Source organism: Ooceraea biroi, chromosome 6 (genome assembly GCF_003672135.1).
Source record: "Ooceraea biroi isolate clonal line C1 chromosome 6, Obir_v5.4, whole genome shotgun sequence".
Lineage (NCBI taxonomy): Eukaryota > Metazoa > Arthropoda > Insecta > Hymenoptera > Formicidae > Ooceraea > Ooceraea biroi.
Genome location: NC_039511.1, coordinates 8,390,958 through 8,406,664, shown reverse-complemented (window position 1 = coordinate 8,406,664; position 15,707 = coordinate 8,390,958). Strand labels below are relative to the sequence as shown.

Here is a 15,707-nt window from a genome sequence, read left to right as displayed (position 1 = left end):
CCAAAAAAGTAACGTTTTGTAAAACTTGTGATGGACAGCCTCACCTTTGTTTGAAGTCAATTTTACATGATTGTGTATATTATGAATGTCATATTTATTAAATAATTAAATTATATAGATTTAATTTTTATTAAATATTATATATATCAATACAAATACAAATTATAAATTATTTTGCTTTAGATTAATCTGTATTATTCAAAATTTTTATTTGCCAACGTGTTAATTACTTACAGTATAGGACTTTTTTTGATAAATAATTAGACGAATAAAATTTGATAGAATCTATTCATCATAATATATATATATATATAATAATAATACAATGCTTTATAAGCTTCAATAGCTTATACATAACAATGTTATATAACATACATGTTCTATACATCATAAATTTCTTACGTGATGCTTTTTGTGATGCTTGATTGACGCGTTAAAATTCTTATATGTACAATATTCTGCAAAATAATTTTTATAGAAATATCTCTGATTTCCTTCTTTAAAATACATTATATATATATACAATTTAATTGCTTGACTAGTTAATTTATGGTACAATGATGGCCAAATCGCTGTTTCTTCAGACACTTCTCGCAAACTCCGCGAGACAAGACACTATCCCCTGTGAATTCCGCTGCAACTTAGTGATCTAATATACGTAAATTGCCAGACACGATTTTATTTTCCAAAACGGTCCCGGAAGGTAAGTCTATGCGCTCTCCATGATTGGCAATTATGATGACTGTGCCTTTTAGCGTTACCCCTTTTCCAAATGTAACATCGCCCGACACTGTCAAGTGATCCAATTCAAGAAGATCTGGTATTGTCGGAAATCTAGTAAGAAATTCTTTCACCTGCAAGTAAAAAAGAAAGAAGCAAAGTTACGTCATACGTATGTAAAATAAATATTTTAAAATGGGTATAAAAACATAATGTTTTTGTAACTAGGTATATAATAAACGTAAATATTTGTAAGACGAAATTTACATAAATTAATTAAAGATTCACGTATGAAAGAAATTTATTTTTCAAACCTTCGAGAAGTGATTATCTCCCAATTTAATGAGAGGCGTGGTGGGAAACATTCGTTGAGGGCTCATTACGAGAGATCCATTACGCAAAGTGTACAGATTACTCATTACGAGCATCAGATCGGATGTCTTTTTTACTGGTAGAAATCTACTACGTGGCACATTTATACCTGTAATATATTAATGCGCATACTTGATAAAACAGGAAGCATTTACGATGCGAAACAGAATATTTCAGATGCACAGCTTTTAAAAGAAATAAAATAATTTATAATTTTTGATGAAAACACATAAGTAGTTTCCCGACTTACCGATACTTCCTTCGAACGATTTCATTGCAGCTCCTACAGCTGTTTCGAGCTGTATTATATTTAGACCATTCGGAAAGGTTTTGTTGTTTACAATTATTTCCATATTCAACGCCTTTTGCTCGAGTACTCTTTCGATGGCTGTTTTAAATATATAACAATAAATGAAAATGTTTAAGATAGAAAAATATTAAATACTGATATTTATTGTTCACTATATCAAGCCTAAATACGTTACCACTAAGTTTAACCCATAAGTTATTGGTGTTGAAGTATTTAAACGTCTTAACCGACTTAAAGTCATCGACATGGTCTTTAGGAACTTGGGCTATTTCAAGGAGACGAAGCTTATCTTCGTACTTTATGAGTGTACCACCCTGAATGAAATTATAATTTATAATTAGATTTATAATTAATTTATTTAATAAAATTGAATTTATAATTAATACTTCCATTAATACTTAAAGATTTCATAATTTCGATTAATGAAACATACCTTAACGTCCGCTCGTGTTTTGTCAGTTACTTCCATCACAAATTCGAGAGGCGTCTCTGGTTCCTTGCCTAATAATGATTTCAAGATTTTGATGTCCACCGTGGCACCAAGATTATCTATGTTCGAGATGAAACAATATTCGCGGCCCTGATATATATACCCAGATCTTTTAGTAAATTTTTATTTTTATTGTTATTATTATTTATTTATATTTTTAGTAAATTTTTATTATCGGAATCAATAAGTATCAAAAATAAATAAAATCTCATACCTCTCGAATAAACTTTTTAAGCAAACCAGAATTCCGGAAACTCTCGTAAAAGTCTCCATGGCCAGGTGGATACCAACTATTAATAAATTGTATATAATTTTACACAACCATTAAAAGTTATTAATTCATGAGATTATGACTTTATTAATATCTTCTTACGCTTCTATGTCCTCATCAATTTGGCAGTGCTTAGCGATTGGCAGCAAAGAATCCCTATTTATGCGTGGATAACAGCTCTGATTGAAAGTGTAAATGTCTATATCAATTCCTTTATATTTCCTGATTATCCGTTGCGTATCGTCGTCCGTGTTGAACGAATTCATCAATATGAGTGGCACGTTGGCGTTATACGTTTTATTTAAGTGCTGTTCAAATGCGTGGAAATTAATTATTACAATTCGTAAAATGTAATTATTAATTATTTTTCAGTCATTTATGTTCGCTATTGTTTCGTCATGTATACAACTAAAATAAATAATTAAAAGTAAAATTATTAAAATACCTCGATTTGTTGAACAGTGAGATCCAAGAAGGTAAGGCCGTTTCGCACCGCAATAACGGATTTCGGCCCGTGGCACCCCATGCTTGTTCCGAGACCACCGTTTAATTTAACCACGATCAATTTATCTAGAAGCGCCTTTATTTCCTGAGTCTCCGGTGATAGCAACGAGTTGTAATCCTTTACCTATAATAACAAATATAACTTTGATTCAGTCTGTCAATTTAATAAAAATAATTTACAATATGTTCTAATAATAAATATATATCTCTGTTACCGCATCTTCGGGCAATTTTTGAATGTGGTCCCACTCCAAGGATGGTCCCTCTTCCTGTAGAAATCTCTCAAACAAATGCTTGAATCCAGCGAACTGTCGGCCCATTATCTCCCTCTTGTCCTCGCGGGCGGTCGCCTCCAGCTTCTCGAGCTCACGTTGAAGTTCGGCCTGCGCATCCCTCTTCGTACGCTCACGAAATGCCTGCGTATCTGAAGAGCTGCGTTGATGACCGCGAGCCTGTGGAATTTCCCTCCAAGATAGTAAAACTAAATCAAGATTTACCTATTCTCCGTAAAAAATCTTGTCCCTCCGTGCCGGTAAGCCGATGTTCGTTGATAGTTGGACGCAAAAGCGCGAGCATGATGACTTCAAAATCGCAGCCGTAAAAATGTGTAATTAAAAAAAATAAAATAAAATAAATCGTGTATACGATAATTGACGTCTACGCGACTGAAATGCTTCCTCAAAAGTTCGTTAAAATCTCCTGTGAGACCGATGTAAAATTCTCATGTAGAAATGCGTAATGCAAAATCGGCTGCGTCTACTAACTATAATGTCGTAAATAAACATGAAGGGATCTGCTGTTCCTTCTTTTTTTTTTCTACAACGAATCGAAACAAATCGTCTTTTGTCGGAAAAGTGCGAGAACGATTGCGGCATTCGCGTTCGCAGAGTCTTCAAAGGCAAATGACAGAATGGTTACTCATTGTTAGGCAATGGCATGTACATTTCGTCGAAAAATTAATGCCGTGACGAGTCGCGTGTCGCGTGGCGAATGATAATGTAAGTCTAAGATGAAAATTGTGACAATTCATAGTTCAGTAGTTAATTAAAATCATGGTAAATTATGTAATTTCCCCATACGGGGATACATGATAAATATTATAATACTATTATTATTAATATTATTATACATTAATTATAATATAATATTAAAATGCATAAATAAGTACATATGTATTTTACTAGGCTCTATATTAAAAGCTATCATAAATAATCATTAATAAAAAAACTATATGTTTTAAACGAGGGGTTGGTCACTAGCGGTTATAGTGTACAAAAATTACCCTTGATACGGATTACCTTTAAATTACCTCATATTCCTTAAGATTACCTAATACTACAACAGTTCGATCAAATAACTTGGCAAAAGTTTCAATTTACTGTCAAAATTCATCAATGCCGTATTTTCCGTATTGATTTCAGCCGGTAGTTCCCTCGATGATTGTTCAGAATTTTCCATTTTGATCGATTTCGATAATAAAACCAGAAAAAAGTAATAAACTAGCACAGAGCAAAAGAATCAAGCACAGAGTAGGCAGCTCGGCGGACATATAGACCCGAAAACATATGAAAGGTTGCGTTTCCGATATTTGGTTGTCTCTCGGCGGTTAAATATACTGAATATATATCGCGCATGGTATCACGATTACCTTAGATTACCTCAGATTATCTGAGACTACCCTAAGAATTACCTAGCCCTTGTACAAAGATTACCTCAGTGACCAACCCCTCGGTTTTAAAATGTTACAGCATATTTAATGAAGATATTAACAACTGAATTAATTGATTTAAATTCAATATTCTTGAAGTATTAAATGTTAAACAAGTGTATGTACAATTATACAATTAATAAAGTATTTACCAATGATCAACGTTCAATAATACGTATATCACATGTCAACCGCATCTTATAATCTGTCTTTAATTATTATATATATATTATCAAAGTGAAAACGGCTTGGATTATAGTGGGATATATCAGCTTTATAAAAATGGAATTTTTGGAAATTCTACTTTAACAGAATGTATTTTTGCGGTAAATAAAAACTTTTCCGTAAAACATTACCTTGACTTAAAAAGCTAATTAACTTTATCTTTCTTATGAATAAAGGATAAACTGCATACCATAATCGGATAGTTAAAATGTAGCTTTTAAATATATCGATAACGTTTTGTTTACAATGATTTGCATTAAAAACAATTCCACCTTGAAACGTTTAGACCAAGGGACAAGCTTAATTAAATATTTTTATGTAAAAGAAGAAAATTTATCTGAGAAAACGTGTATATATAAATATAATTACATAAGAGATTTCTACAATCGTGTGTTTCTTCGACAATAATTTTCTTTCTTCTTGTATTTTTGTATCAACAGTCGCCGATGATACTTTTACGATACAATGACTGATACTCGAAAGATGTTGGCCTCCGTTAACCCTTATGACTCGCGATTAGATAATTTCAAGGAATGCCTCGGAAAGGAAGGCTACGTGCTATAAACTTGATCTCTTCGTTTTAAATTATCTCCGCTCTGGGTTCAATTGGTCCATCTCTTCCTATCACGATCTTACACGCAAGAAACTTCAAACAAGATTTATTCATTAGAAAAATGCAACGATATAAAAAAAAGATGCGATAAGCGTTGCCCTCTCTAAGTCACTCGATAGAAAAATTCATATCGATACAGGATCACCGAGAATTAAAAGATCAGTATTACAAACGATTATATTCCAACGTGACGCTGCACACTTGACGTGGATTCGCCTATCATTATAGCTTACATAACGACAGATTAACGTGCGTCGCAAAAACTTATATAAATGTTTAATCTACATGAAAAGTAAAGCTTTTGAGAGCTCGCACGCGAATTGCTCTATTTAGAATTGCAGTGACAGCAAGTTTCTTGGGCAGTAACACGAGCTAAAAGCATCCTTCGAAAAGGATTTTTCACTTAATATGAAAAATAAAATTATATTCACTTAATATAAAAAATAAAATTACACTTTTGATAAAAATCTCACAGGACTTTGAAAGCAATTATTATCTGTCGCATGCACACATGCTTGCAAAGATTCATCAACGAAAGCATAAAAATATAAACAGTTAAATATTTTGCACTCAATTTCCGATCTTGCTCATTGCGAAATCAGTTTTTGTTTTCGACTTTCGAAAGACTCGCAGGTTTCCGCTTTTCAAAGATATCAAGTTTGAATAATTAACGATAATACGATTCTTCCTGAATACATTTCGTAATACATTTATCATAACGAAAAAACAACGGAATAATTTCCACCTCAGTGAAAATTTTATTCCTTCGAGGAACAGCTACGCGCTATAAACTTTATCTCTTAACGAATTCGTGAATTCATCAGCGATGTATCGATCAGCTGTTACACGAATATCGCGAATGGAAAGTGCAAATAATAATTGTTTACTTAGATCTCTCAGATTTGTACGACTGAAGGTACCGAAAAAAAAACGGGACGCGCATCACACGCTTGAAAAGATAAATGACAGCAGGAGTTTTCCATGAGGAGAGCTCGATAAGCGCATCGCGTTAATTCGAGCGAGGTCACTACTTACTTGCAGCAGGTACTCCATGTGCGCTGCTTTGAACACGCGACGCGGACGATCGGTGGTCGCAGAATGCGACGGCATTGCGGCGCGCGGGAATTCATCGAGCGCGATTCATCAGTCGACCGAAGGCGCGACAGCAGGCGCGCTCTCGAGCACGACGTGAACGCGTGAGATTACACGTGACAAACTGCTGCGAGAAAGAATCCTCCAGCGGAAAGTGGAGGACCTCCACGTGGTTCTCCGGTTCTTCCGAATATTTCCGCTCAAGATCAGCTATTCTCTTGCGTTTCATCCGACAAATGCCCGCGTCTATTCTTTAGCAATATACATTTTCGCATTTTGCTACATGAATATATATATAGTTGTTCATTAATTCATTCAATATGTAAAAGACCTGGCAAATATAGACGTTCCGCTGTCTCCTCGAATATTCTATTTTAATTTATCTGTAGAATGTATAATGCTCGTCTAAATGTACGAGTAGCTCAAGTAGATTTTCTTAGAACGACATGGAGATTTATGGTGCATAATAATGCATTGAGTATTACGCGCGTCGTTGATCGCGTACGCGGGACATGTCACTCGTCCGTGACGATCTTTGCTTGAAAAACGGTGCGCGATTTTCTCATTAGATCTCAAACGGATCGCGTCTCAAGGTTATCGAGTAGAGGCTGCTTCTAGGACGCGCATAATTTATTAAGGTAATTTAAACTCGACAACGTATGCAATGTCAATAAAACTGAGGAAATATTATTATACGATGATTATTTTATCCTATCTTTTTTATTATCGTTAATTGTTGTTCCAAGTCGACCGCCGTGTTAGAAACGCGCATAACCTCGAAATTCGCGGCACACTTTGACAGCCAAACGCAAAACAGCAAATTGTTGACCGATAGTGGAAAGAGAATGACGTTACTCATCGCTCCAATAATTTTCAGAGACAATAGATTCCATTTTAGTGTCATACTTGCTTCTTATCAGTGTGCGCTTATCAAGCGAGACGAGGAAAGATAAACGAGAGAGAGAGAGAGAGAGGAAGAACGAGCAGAAAAAGAATGCGTACTACATTATGTGATAGCAAATTAATGAATACTTTTCAAAGAAAAATATAAAAATTAAATTGTTTACCTTTCTGTCATCGACTTGTAGCATCGTTTCTGAACTTTTTTCGAACGTCACAGTCTTACCAAAGCGAGATACTCTTCACGCTGCGATGAAGGTCACGGCAGGTCACACGAGAGTAGCCGAGCTTGATACTTCCGATCTCTCTCTCGTGTGTAGACCTAGCCTATCTAAGCACCGTGCAAAATATTTTGAACCGTTACGAAAGAATCCATATCTATTTCGAAGGTATAGGATACCTTGATCGTAGATGCACGGTTTTACGATACATGTCGGTAACATAGATATTACAGATATCGACTAATTGCAAAGTAGTGTCTCGCTGCCTTATTTCGCTACTAGATTGCGCTTTAAAAAGCTTTTCTCTGGGGAAATATTCCTATACGTCAAAATCTTTGCATGTTTCTAGGTTTCCAATTCATCGAGTATTATCAGAAAAGCAAGACAGTGATTGGCCACCGCGTTGCCGCGTCCTGTATGCAGGAGCCCTTTCTCTGTTATTGCACTCCCTGACTTTAGGCATGCGCACTCCATTCGTATGATCCGTACTGCACAATTCATAGTACCAAACCTAGACCCCAGTTGCGCTGCTATATTTATAACTATTATAACTGCAGTGTTATAAATTTTACATGAAAATGTTTATTCGATTTCTCTGATGTGTCACTAAATAATATAATATTTTATAAGAAAGTGTTACTAAAATAGTATTATTTCAGAGTGTACTTTTGTGTAAAGTATCAAAAATACATAATATATACTATCTAACATGGATGTGTTACAGCTAAGAAATGTACATATTAATATAATTATCATTTGATCTTTACATGTAATCAATTATTTTGCGTTACTTTTTGTGATTACTTTATAGACATTAATCGTACCAACGAAAATGTTCATGTAAATTTTCAGTAAATCTGTTTTCAGTAGTTCAAAGACTTTCTTCTGCTCTACAATCAAATATCCGAGACATGTTTCAAAAAATGTGCCAATACTTTTCTTTCTCGAGAAATCAACTTGGATGAAGTAAGCATTTTTATTATAAATGTGGATCATACAAAGTATGTTCAATTCAGTTCTATTTAATTCTGTTTATTTGACTGTTTATTTGCAGGATTCTTGTGTAAATAATTGTGCACAGAAATTTATTCACGCCAACCATAAAATAATGGAGATATTTGTGGAAGTACAACCTGTAATGCTGCGTAAAAGGACAGAGGAATTGAATGCAGCTCAAACAACATTAGAAGCAGAAAATCAACAAGTGGAATCAAGCATGCAATAACACTTGTAATTATATATCAAATCTCTAGGATTTTTTAATTAATTTCATTTTATGAACAATGTAAAAATCTATCAAAATATATATGTGTATGTAAAACAATAATTTTAAAATGTCTTCTGTATTTTTTAGATTCCTGAGACCAAACAAAACAATTTTTTCCTTTACGAAAATTTGATCCGAATGATAGTTTTTAAATGAGAGTTATTTCAAGTTATTAAGAATTAAAATTCTAAACTTTTTTTAAATGCAAAGGAAAACGGTCAATTCAATATTACTATTTGATTATATTATAATATTTTTTATAATATAAAGTAAATTTAAATAACAATTCTATTTTGTAATTCCTTACCAATATTTTTATAAACACATTTTATAACAAATTAAAAAATTGCTAATTTTTTTATATAAGCATTCGTTTATTGTTAAGAATTTGTATACACATAATATACACACACAATAACATAGTTAGGAACATAATATCTTTCTCTCTCTCTCTCTCTCTCTATCTCGCGCTCTTCCTTTTTCTCCCTTAATTATTATACATTTTACAAATAATAAAGCATTACATTCTTAATTTATCAGAGATTGCAACAATACATTATTTTCTTTATATAAGAATAAAGTGAAAAATCAGATCTTTGCACAGGAATAGAATATTTGATCGACTTCAATTATTCTTTAAAATATAATTTAGCTATGTAACAAATTAAATAAATTAAAGAAACATATATTTAAAATCTTTATACCATATGTAAAGAATATATACAAGCACGATTACGTAGCAGTTATATATTGAAGGCCAAAGTTGTTAAATATTTGGTATTATCATGTTGTTATTCTCTGAATAACAGACACAAGCATGAAATAATAGAAACTCGCTGATTCTCCAAGACACCTTTTAACATTTACTTCGTATACATTCAGCATACACACATGTAAAACGTTTATTACATTACCATGCATACTGGAAGAGAATCAACTTTGTAATCTTGCAGCACATAACACACTTTCGTAATATTATATTACTACTAACTAGTTTATTTCTTCATTAATAGATAGTTGTAGTGATTATCACTATTATATGGCAACTAATAAATAATCACTATCGGAAATGTATGATTAAAATTATTTACTGCTGTAAAGTATTTTTGAAGGTTTTCCTCATTTGAAAACTGTGTGTGTGTGTGTGTGTGTGCGCGCGCGTGCTGTGCATTAAACTATATTATATCTCACCATAAAAATAATAATGTATTTATTAACTTAGGTACAATTAAATTTATTAATTTCGGTAAGATATTTCAATTCCAATTAATTTTTAAATAGATACTTAAAGAAGAAAATGACTTTTCTGAGAATTCTTTTCGAAATTAAACAATCTTTTTTTAGAAAAAAAAGAGATGTTCACAAACTGAATCTTAGAGACATCAAATAATATAGTACAATCTACAGTCTCCATTTAATTTCTGATGATTTTTATTTATTTATTTTATTGCGTCAGTCGGAAAATAATTTCGATTTTTACATGAAATTTTGCTTTATTGTTTGCAGTAGAAATAAATTATTTCAATCATCAAGCAATTACCATCGTTATCTATGATCAAACAGTATTATCTATGATATAGACATTATCAACATTGTATTACATGTAATTTGATTTAAAAAAACTGAAAATTGAATTTTTTGACTGACCCAATACTTCGAAGATTGATTATAAAAATATACAATGCAAGAAATTGAAAGCTCATAAATTAATATTAATATTAATGTAAATTCAATAAGATCATCTTCAAATATTCACATTCAATAGAAATAAACTTTCTATTCTTCTGACAATAAAATAAAATCTTTTCTTTGGATACAATTAATGTACACCCTTAATTTCTTACAAAGGTTTTCGATATTTTCAATTTGCGAGATAGTTTGGGAAATAATTTGGTTTAAGTGTAATTACATATTTATAAATAGATCTATATAATTCAGCAGTATCATAGCCTTAAAGTTTAAAATTTACACAAAACTATCTAGCTTAAAGAATAGCCTTTCAAGATCGTGAGCACACGTATCGTTAAACTACGTGTGTAAAGTGTAATATAAATAAGCAATTAATAGCACTCTAATACACTGTAAAATAGAAAGCTTCATTTATATACTGTTGTGTCACGTTATTACGTATTTACATTGGAGAACTTTTCCTCTAAGAGAAATATAAAAATTAAATATATACTGCCTCTTCTCAAATACGTAAGCATTCAAAATTAATTATCGGGAAACGTTACTATGTTTTATAGAGATTCTCCTATCTTCTATCGTCTGGTGATTCTCTTAAAAGAATTTATATACACAGGGTGTCTCACGTAAAGTGTTACAATTCCAAAACTCCACAAATATTTGTCGTTTCAAAAAGTTGTTCATGAGAAAGTTTCACGTATTCGAGGGATCTTTCTAATTACATAAACAAAAATTCGCCCCCGCTTCTCCTCGAAGGGGACCGGAGGATAACTTTGTAATTTCAAATGGAAACTCCTATAAATTGTTACATATTTGGATTCTACGGCAAAGAAACAAGTAAACTTTGTTTGGAACATTTCGTTGAAAAATACTTCTATTCTTCAAAAGCACTTGTTTGTCGAGTTTTTGAGTTGTAACATTACGTGGAACACCCTGTGTATATATACATATATATATATATATATATATAGATATATATATAATGATAAATATTTAGACACACCGTAACTTGAATTCAGTCTGTTTACACATCATGAATCCCACAATTTTTCATTATATTGTTGTTTAAACTGTCAGACTAAATGGTAGTTTCGATATATATATATATATATATATATCAGCAAATTGTCGAGTGTTTGCGATGACTGCTATACCTTTACTTTCTCCGTGGACGAACGCACTTCCCCGTATTCACATTCTTCAGTGATGTATTCAGTTTTTGTTTTAATTTGAATTAAACTACTGCTCCAGCCATGACGGTAAAGTGGAATTCGGTGATTTCACTTTGATGTTGAACTGCTTAAGAGTAGCCTCCAATGCGGTTTGATTACCCGAGAAGTAGGCGGATACAGCATTATGAAATAAGAGCAATTGCTTGTGCATCACTTTGATCTGGAAACAATATTGTACTTGTTAGTTATTTGTGAATAATAACTTATACAAATTTTATTTATTTTTCAAAAAAGAAATACCCTGTTTTCATCTAAGAACTTCAGTTTAATGGAAACATCTGAACGCAATTTTTCGAAATTCTGCTTGTGTCCTTCATAGTTAGCTTGTGCTTCCTCCAATCTCGCTGCATTACTACCATCTGACTTTGTAGCTTGCACGAGAGCCTCCAGATCTGTCCTATATGCATCGTATTCTATCCTATAAAATGTTTAGATTACAAATGTGGCTGCGAAAGATAAAAGAGAAAAGAATAAACTTATAACAAAATTGACATACCTCGCGGTTTCGTATTGTCTTATTGTAAGCAAGGTATCCTCGATCGTTTTATTACACAACGTATTCACCGAGGAGACAAAGAAATTTAAGGCCCCTAAAAGTGTTTCACCGTTTTTTGTTAAATTCCTTTGCGTTTCCGAATTATACAAAAATTCCTCTTGGAGTTCAGGCGACTTCTGTGCCAGTTCGGAAAATGCTTCTCCTAGGGCGTGTTGCGTCTGAACAACGTGATGAAAATGCGACGCCAAGGCTCGCGATAATCGCAGAACGTTGCAATATTTCCTTTGAGTGTCTCTGAGCAGCTCGATTTGCGTTTCTAATTCTGAAATACAAAAGCAATCAATCAGAGACTTGAAACGATACATGAAAGATAAACAAAAAAAAATATATTCCTATCGACAAAAACAACTCACCAAAATCTACGGTACGCGAGGTTTTCCCTAATCTTTCGTACATTAACTGTTTAGTACATTTGTATGTAGAGATACTCCAATTCTTGAGACTCTCAATTTTACTCTGAGTAGTACGCATGGTTTGCGTATCACCATTTTGAATGGGAGTACTCGAAACTGCCACTGCTATAAGAATATGGATATCTCTTAACTGAGAAGTTATGAGAAGGCTTTATTTATTCAATAACTGTGCAAAGTAAGACAGGAACTATACTGTGAAGTAGTTGGTTAGTGCAGAGATCGCTACCCAAAAGACCAGAGTTCACATCCCATCCATACCATGATGGATCTTTATGGATTGTCCTCCCTCGAAAGGCAATGGCAAACCACCAAGGTACTTTTACATGAACATTCCTCAAAAATTGAAGTGATTTCGGGCACTTCTGGTGGAATCACCACACTCTGACAAAGAGCAATAGGATCGAAAGAGTGCAAAGTAAACGTAATACGTACAAGTTTGGGACGTGGGACTCCCTAAGCTCAAGTTTATAGTAGCTGGCTTCGGATGACCATCACTGCTACAATTATTCGGTAGATGGGGTGGTGGCGTTCCAGTATGTACAGCACTGTCGCTCTCGTTCAGAGAAGGTGCGTCCTTCAACATCTCGTGAATACTGCGTTCCATTCCACTTGACGTAACCGTGATTTGAGACATCCCTGTCACAAAATGTCTATGTACAGATTTTTTAATAATAATGCTTTTATAAAATATTTCAATTGTTTTGCAAATAATAATAAAAAATAGTAATATAAAAAAATCATAAGGCGTCTTTTAATTAACAATTTCATAGGGAACAGATATAGTCACTGCTCACGACATTCGATCGTTACTGTCACCGGAGACAGTGAGATGTTATCACGAGACAGTGGTGTATTGTCAGTCAGGATAACTGTAAACGGTGGTCACTTTCTTTTACACGGACGTACGCCTCTTGCCGATCAGATTTTAAGAGAAATTTCGAATCGCATCGACGAGTCACGACAGAAAATGACAGAAAACCGTCACTGGACACCTGTTTTTCGACGAGACAAACTAGGCTCGCCCTTCCCGATAAACCGCTAATGAATCGTAGCCAACATATAAAATAATACTTACTACACTAAGTTATCATCCGTACGCTATTTCTAGCGTTACGTACGCACTATGTGTATGCAAAGTGAGTAAATTTGACGATTACGATTTTTATCTATGACGTTTCGTGAAGAGAACCCCATACGGAACGACATGTAACATGACGGATATCTAACTAGCGGCAATATCACTAACTCTAGATATTTTATTAAGGCGATTCTGGAGCGGCTAGAGAAACAGTGTTGCCAACTACACATTACTGGCGGAATTAAAGAATTTTATTACATAATTAACTCTTTTTTGGTTGCACAAAACAACAAATCCTTCTCCACAATTACAGTACAGATAGAAATGTTTGTCAATAACTCCAATTTTATGTTAAAAACGAAAAACATTTAAACAGTACATTTTTATTACCGGCTTGTGACCTAACTTCGTACAATAATGTGCTTAATATAAAAGTTGTGCAGTTTGTACGTACAAAATGAAGAGTCATTGACAAAGGGAAAGAATGAAAGAATGTAAGGAAGCTTGTAAAAGTGAATTCTGAAGTGTAATAAAAACGTAATATGTGAAATAAACTTTCTGTACATTTACATTTGTCAAATCATGTCCAAGAGCACAAGATTAGTTGCTCGATATTGCGCGAGACGGCGCTACTCGATATGTCCCCTCGACGGGCGCGTATTCGGGCGCTGGGACCGGCGTTGCACATATCCAGAAGGAAAAAAGCAAATTGTGGCAACAACGCGACAGACGATACGGCTACGGCAATGATAAATGTGGAATACGGGACCGTGCCGGCATTAGTGCCGCGATACACGCCTCTGGCCCCCGCACCAGCATATGCTTTATATTTTCTACAATACAATACTTTATGCACTTTGTACGTACAAAATATGAATGACCCCGACTCGGGATAGAATTAAGGATTATTAAGGACGCTTTTAAAAGAAAGTTTTCGTGCGTAGTAAAAAAAATACGTTTCTGCAAAACTTTTGATGCATACGATTTGCGTGAAATCAGGGCCAAGAGTAAAACGTATGTTTGTACGTATGCTGTACGTACAGACATACATTTTATTCAACATAAAAAAATTATTTAATTCCGTGTGCCCCAGCTCGCGACCTCCCCTTGAAAGTGAGAAAGTGTTGCTTTGTATATTCAATGAAAGTATGTAGTATGTAATACACGAATACTATTATATATGTTTTTTTGTATAAATGTATTTTTTAATATGTATCTGATCTATATTCTTTTTTTATTACATACTGTATTATGCTAATATGCTAGGAATATTTATCATATTATATGAATTTTATTAATCATATATTGCATACCATAACTTTTTCTTTATATATGAAGCAATAATACTTTCTCACATAAATGTAACGAGATACATATACGAGATGCATAAAGAGGAAATCAAAATTAAAAATAGATCATGTATGCATTCGTCAGTCCCCGGTAAAAAATTTTTCATGCATCATCCTATAAAACTGTACGTAATTATATAGAAACATATAAAATTATGTATCAAATATGTCCATATATGTCCATACATATTTCCTTTCTCTTGTATAATTTTTGATCACACATATGTAGAACAAATAATAAAAAAAATAATTGAAAAATAAGTAGAAAAGTAATTTGCGCATTGTCTTTTTGTAAAATTGTGATTTTGTATAATTGTGAGATAATATATTTTATACATCATCATATATAACGTATATAACATTTCTATATATAGAAACATGTTATATATGATTATGTATGATGATGTATAAAATATTATCTATACAGGGTGTCCCGGGTTTTAACCGACAAACTGCGGGAGCATATTCTACTAGTGGAAATAAGAAAAAATTCTTATATCGAGTTTGCTTAGAAATGCTTTATTACAAAGTTATAAACCAATATTGAAAAGAAATATGAGATAAGTAACAACGGATTTTTTCACAAAAATAAAATTATCTACGCAATGATTTAGTGACGCATTTCAAAATGTTGTCCTTGCACATCGATACAAGCTAGACATCGACGTAGTACAGAATTTGTTACAGTACGACATTCCTG

At 33.2% G+C, this 15,707-nt stretch overlaps 3 protein-coding genes across 7 annotated transcripts; 1 reads left to right on the top strand and 2 right to left on the bottom strand.

Moving 5' to 3' along the window:
* Positions 1 to 269: 269 nt before the first annotated feature.
* On the bottom strand, positions 270 to 7,618 carry LOC105284847 (UTP--glucose-1-phosphate uridylyltransferase). Of its 2 annotated transcripts, none has more exons than XM_011348646.3 (10): positions 6,249 to 7,324; positions 2,883 to 3,119; positions 2,609 to 2,791; positions 2,266 to 2,471; positions 2,107 to 2,182; positions 1,836 to 1,982; positions 1,578 to 1,716; positions 1,343 to 1,480; positions 1,035 to 1,201; positions 270 to 854 (listed from the first exon to the last, which is right to left on the bottom strand). In XM_011348646.3, the coding sequence occupies exons 1-10, from the start codon at positions 6,321 to 6,323 to the stop codon at positions 642 to 644; spliced, it is 1,581 nt and encodes a 526-aa protein (XP_011346948.1). In that variant the 5' UTR covers positions 6,324 to 7,324; the 3' UTR covers positions 270 to 641. The 2 variants fall into 2 exon arrangements, with proteins under 2 accessions (XP_011346948.1, XP_011346949.1); XM_011348647.3 differs by lacking the exon at positions 6,249 to 7,324 and adding an exon at positions 7,373 to 7,618 and having other exon boundaries at positions 642 to 854.
* A 279-nt stretch (positions 7,619 to 7,897) lies between these two features.
* On the top strand, positions 7,898 to 8,795 carry LOC105284846 (mitochondrial import inner membrane translocase subunit Tim10 B). 2 transcript variants are annotated; one of them, XM_011348645.3, is made up of 4 exons: positions 7,898 to 8,159; positions 8,297 to 8,392; positions 8,481 to 8,656; positions 8,781 to 8,795. In XM_011348645.3, the coding sequence occupies exons 1-3, from the start codon at positions 8,136 to 8,138 to the stop codon at positions 8,649 to 8,651; spliced, it is 291 nt and encodes a 96-aa protein (XP_011346947.1). In that variant the 5' UTR covers positions 7,898 to 8,135; the 3' UTR covers positions 8,652 to 8,656; positions 8,781 to 8,795. The 2 variants fall into 2 exon arrangements, with proteins under 2 accessions (XP_011346947.1, XP_011346946.1); XM_011348644.3 differs by lacking the exon at positions 8,781 to 8,795 and having other exon boundaries at positions 7,899 to 8,159; positions 8,481 to 8,718.
* Positions 8,796 to 10,014: 1,219 nt separating this feature from the next.
* LOC105284848 (arfaptin-2) lies at positions 10,015 to 13,828 on the bottom strand. Of its 3 annotated transcripts, none has more exons than XM_011348648.3 (7): positions 13,656 to 13,828; positions 13,013 to 13,216; positions 12,774 to 12,866; positions 12,521 to 12,685; positions 12,108 to 12,429; positions 11,852 to 12,029; positions 10,015 to 11,771 (listed from the first exon to the last, which is right to left on the bottom strand). In XM_011348648.3, the coding sequence occupies exons 2-7, from the start codon at positions 13,212 to 13,214 to the stop codon at positions 11,619 to 11,621; spliced, it is 1,113 nt and encodes a 370-aa protein (XP_011346950.1). In that variant the 5' UTR covers positions 13,215 to 13,216; positions 13,656 to 13,828; the 3' UTR covers positions 10,015 to 11,618. The 3 variants fall into 3 exon arrangements, with proteins under 3 accessions (XP_011346950.1, XP_011346952.1, XP_011346953.1); XM_011348650.3 differs by lacking the exon at positions 13,656 to 13,828 and adding an exon at positions 13,375 to 13,629; XM_011348651.3 differs by lacking the exon at positions 12,774 to 12,866 and having other exon boundaries at positions 13,656 to 13,821.
* Positions 13,829 to 15,707: the final 1,879 nt, after the last annotated feature.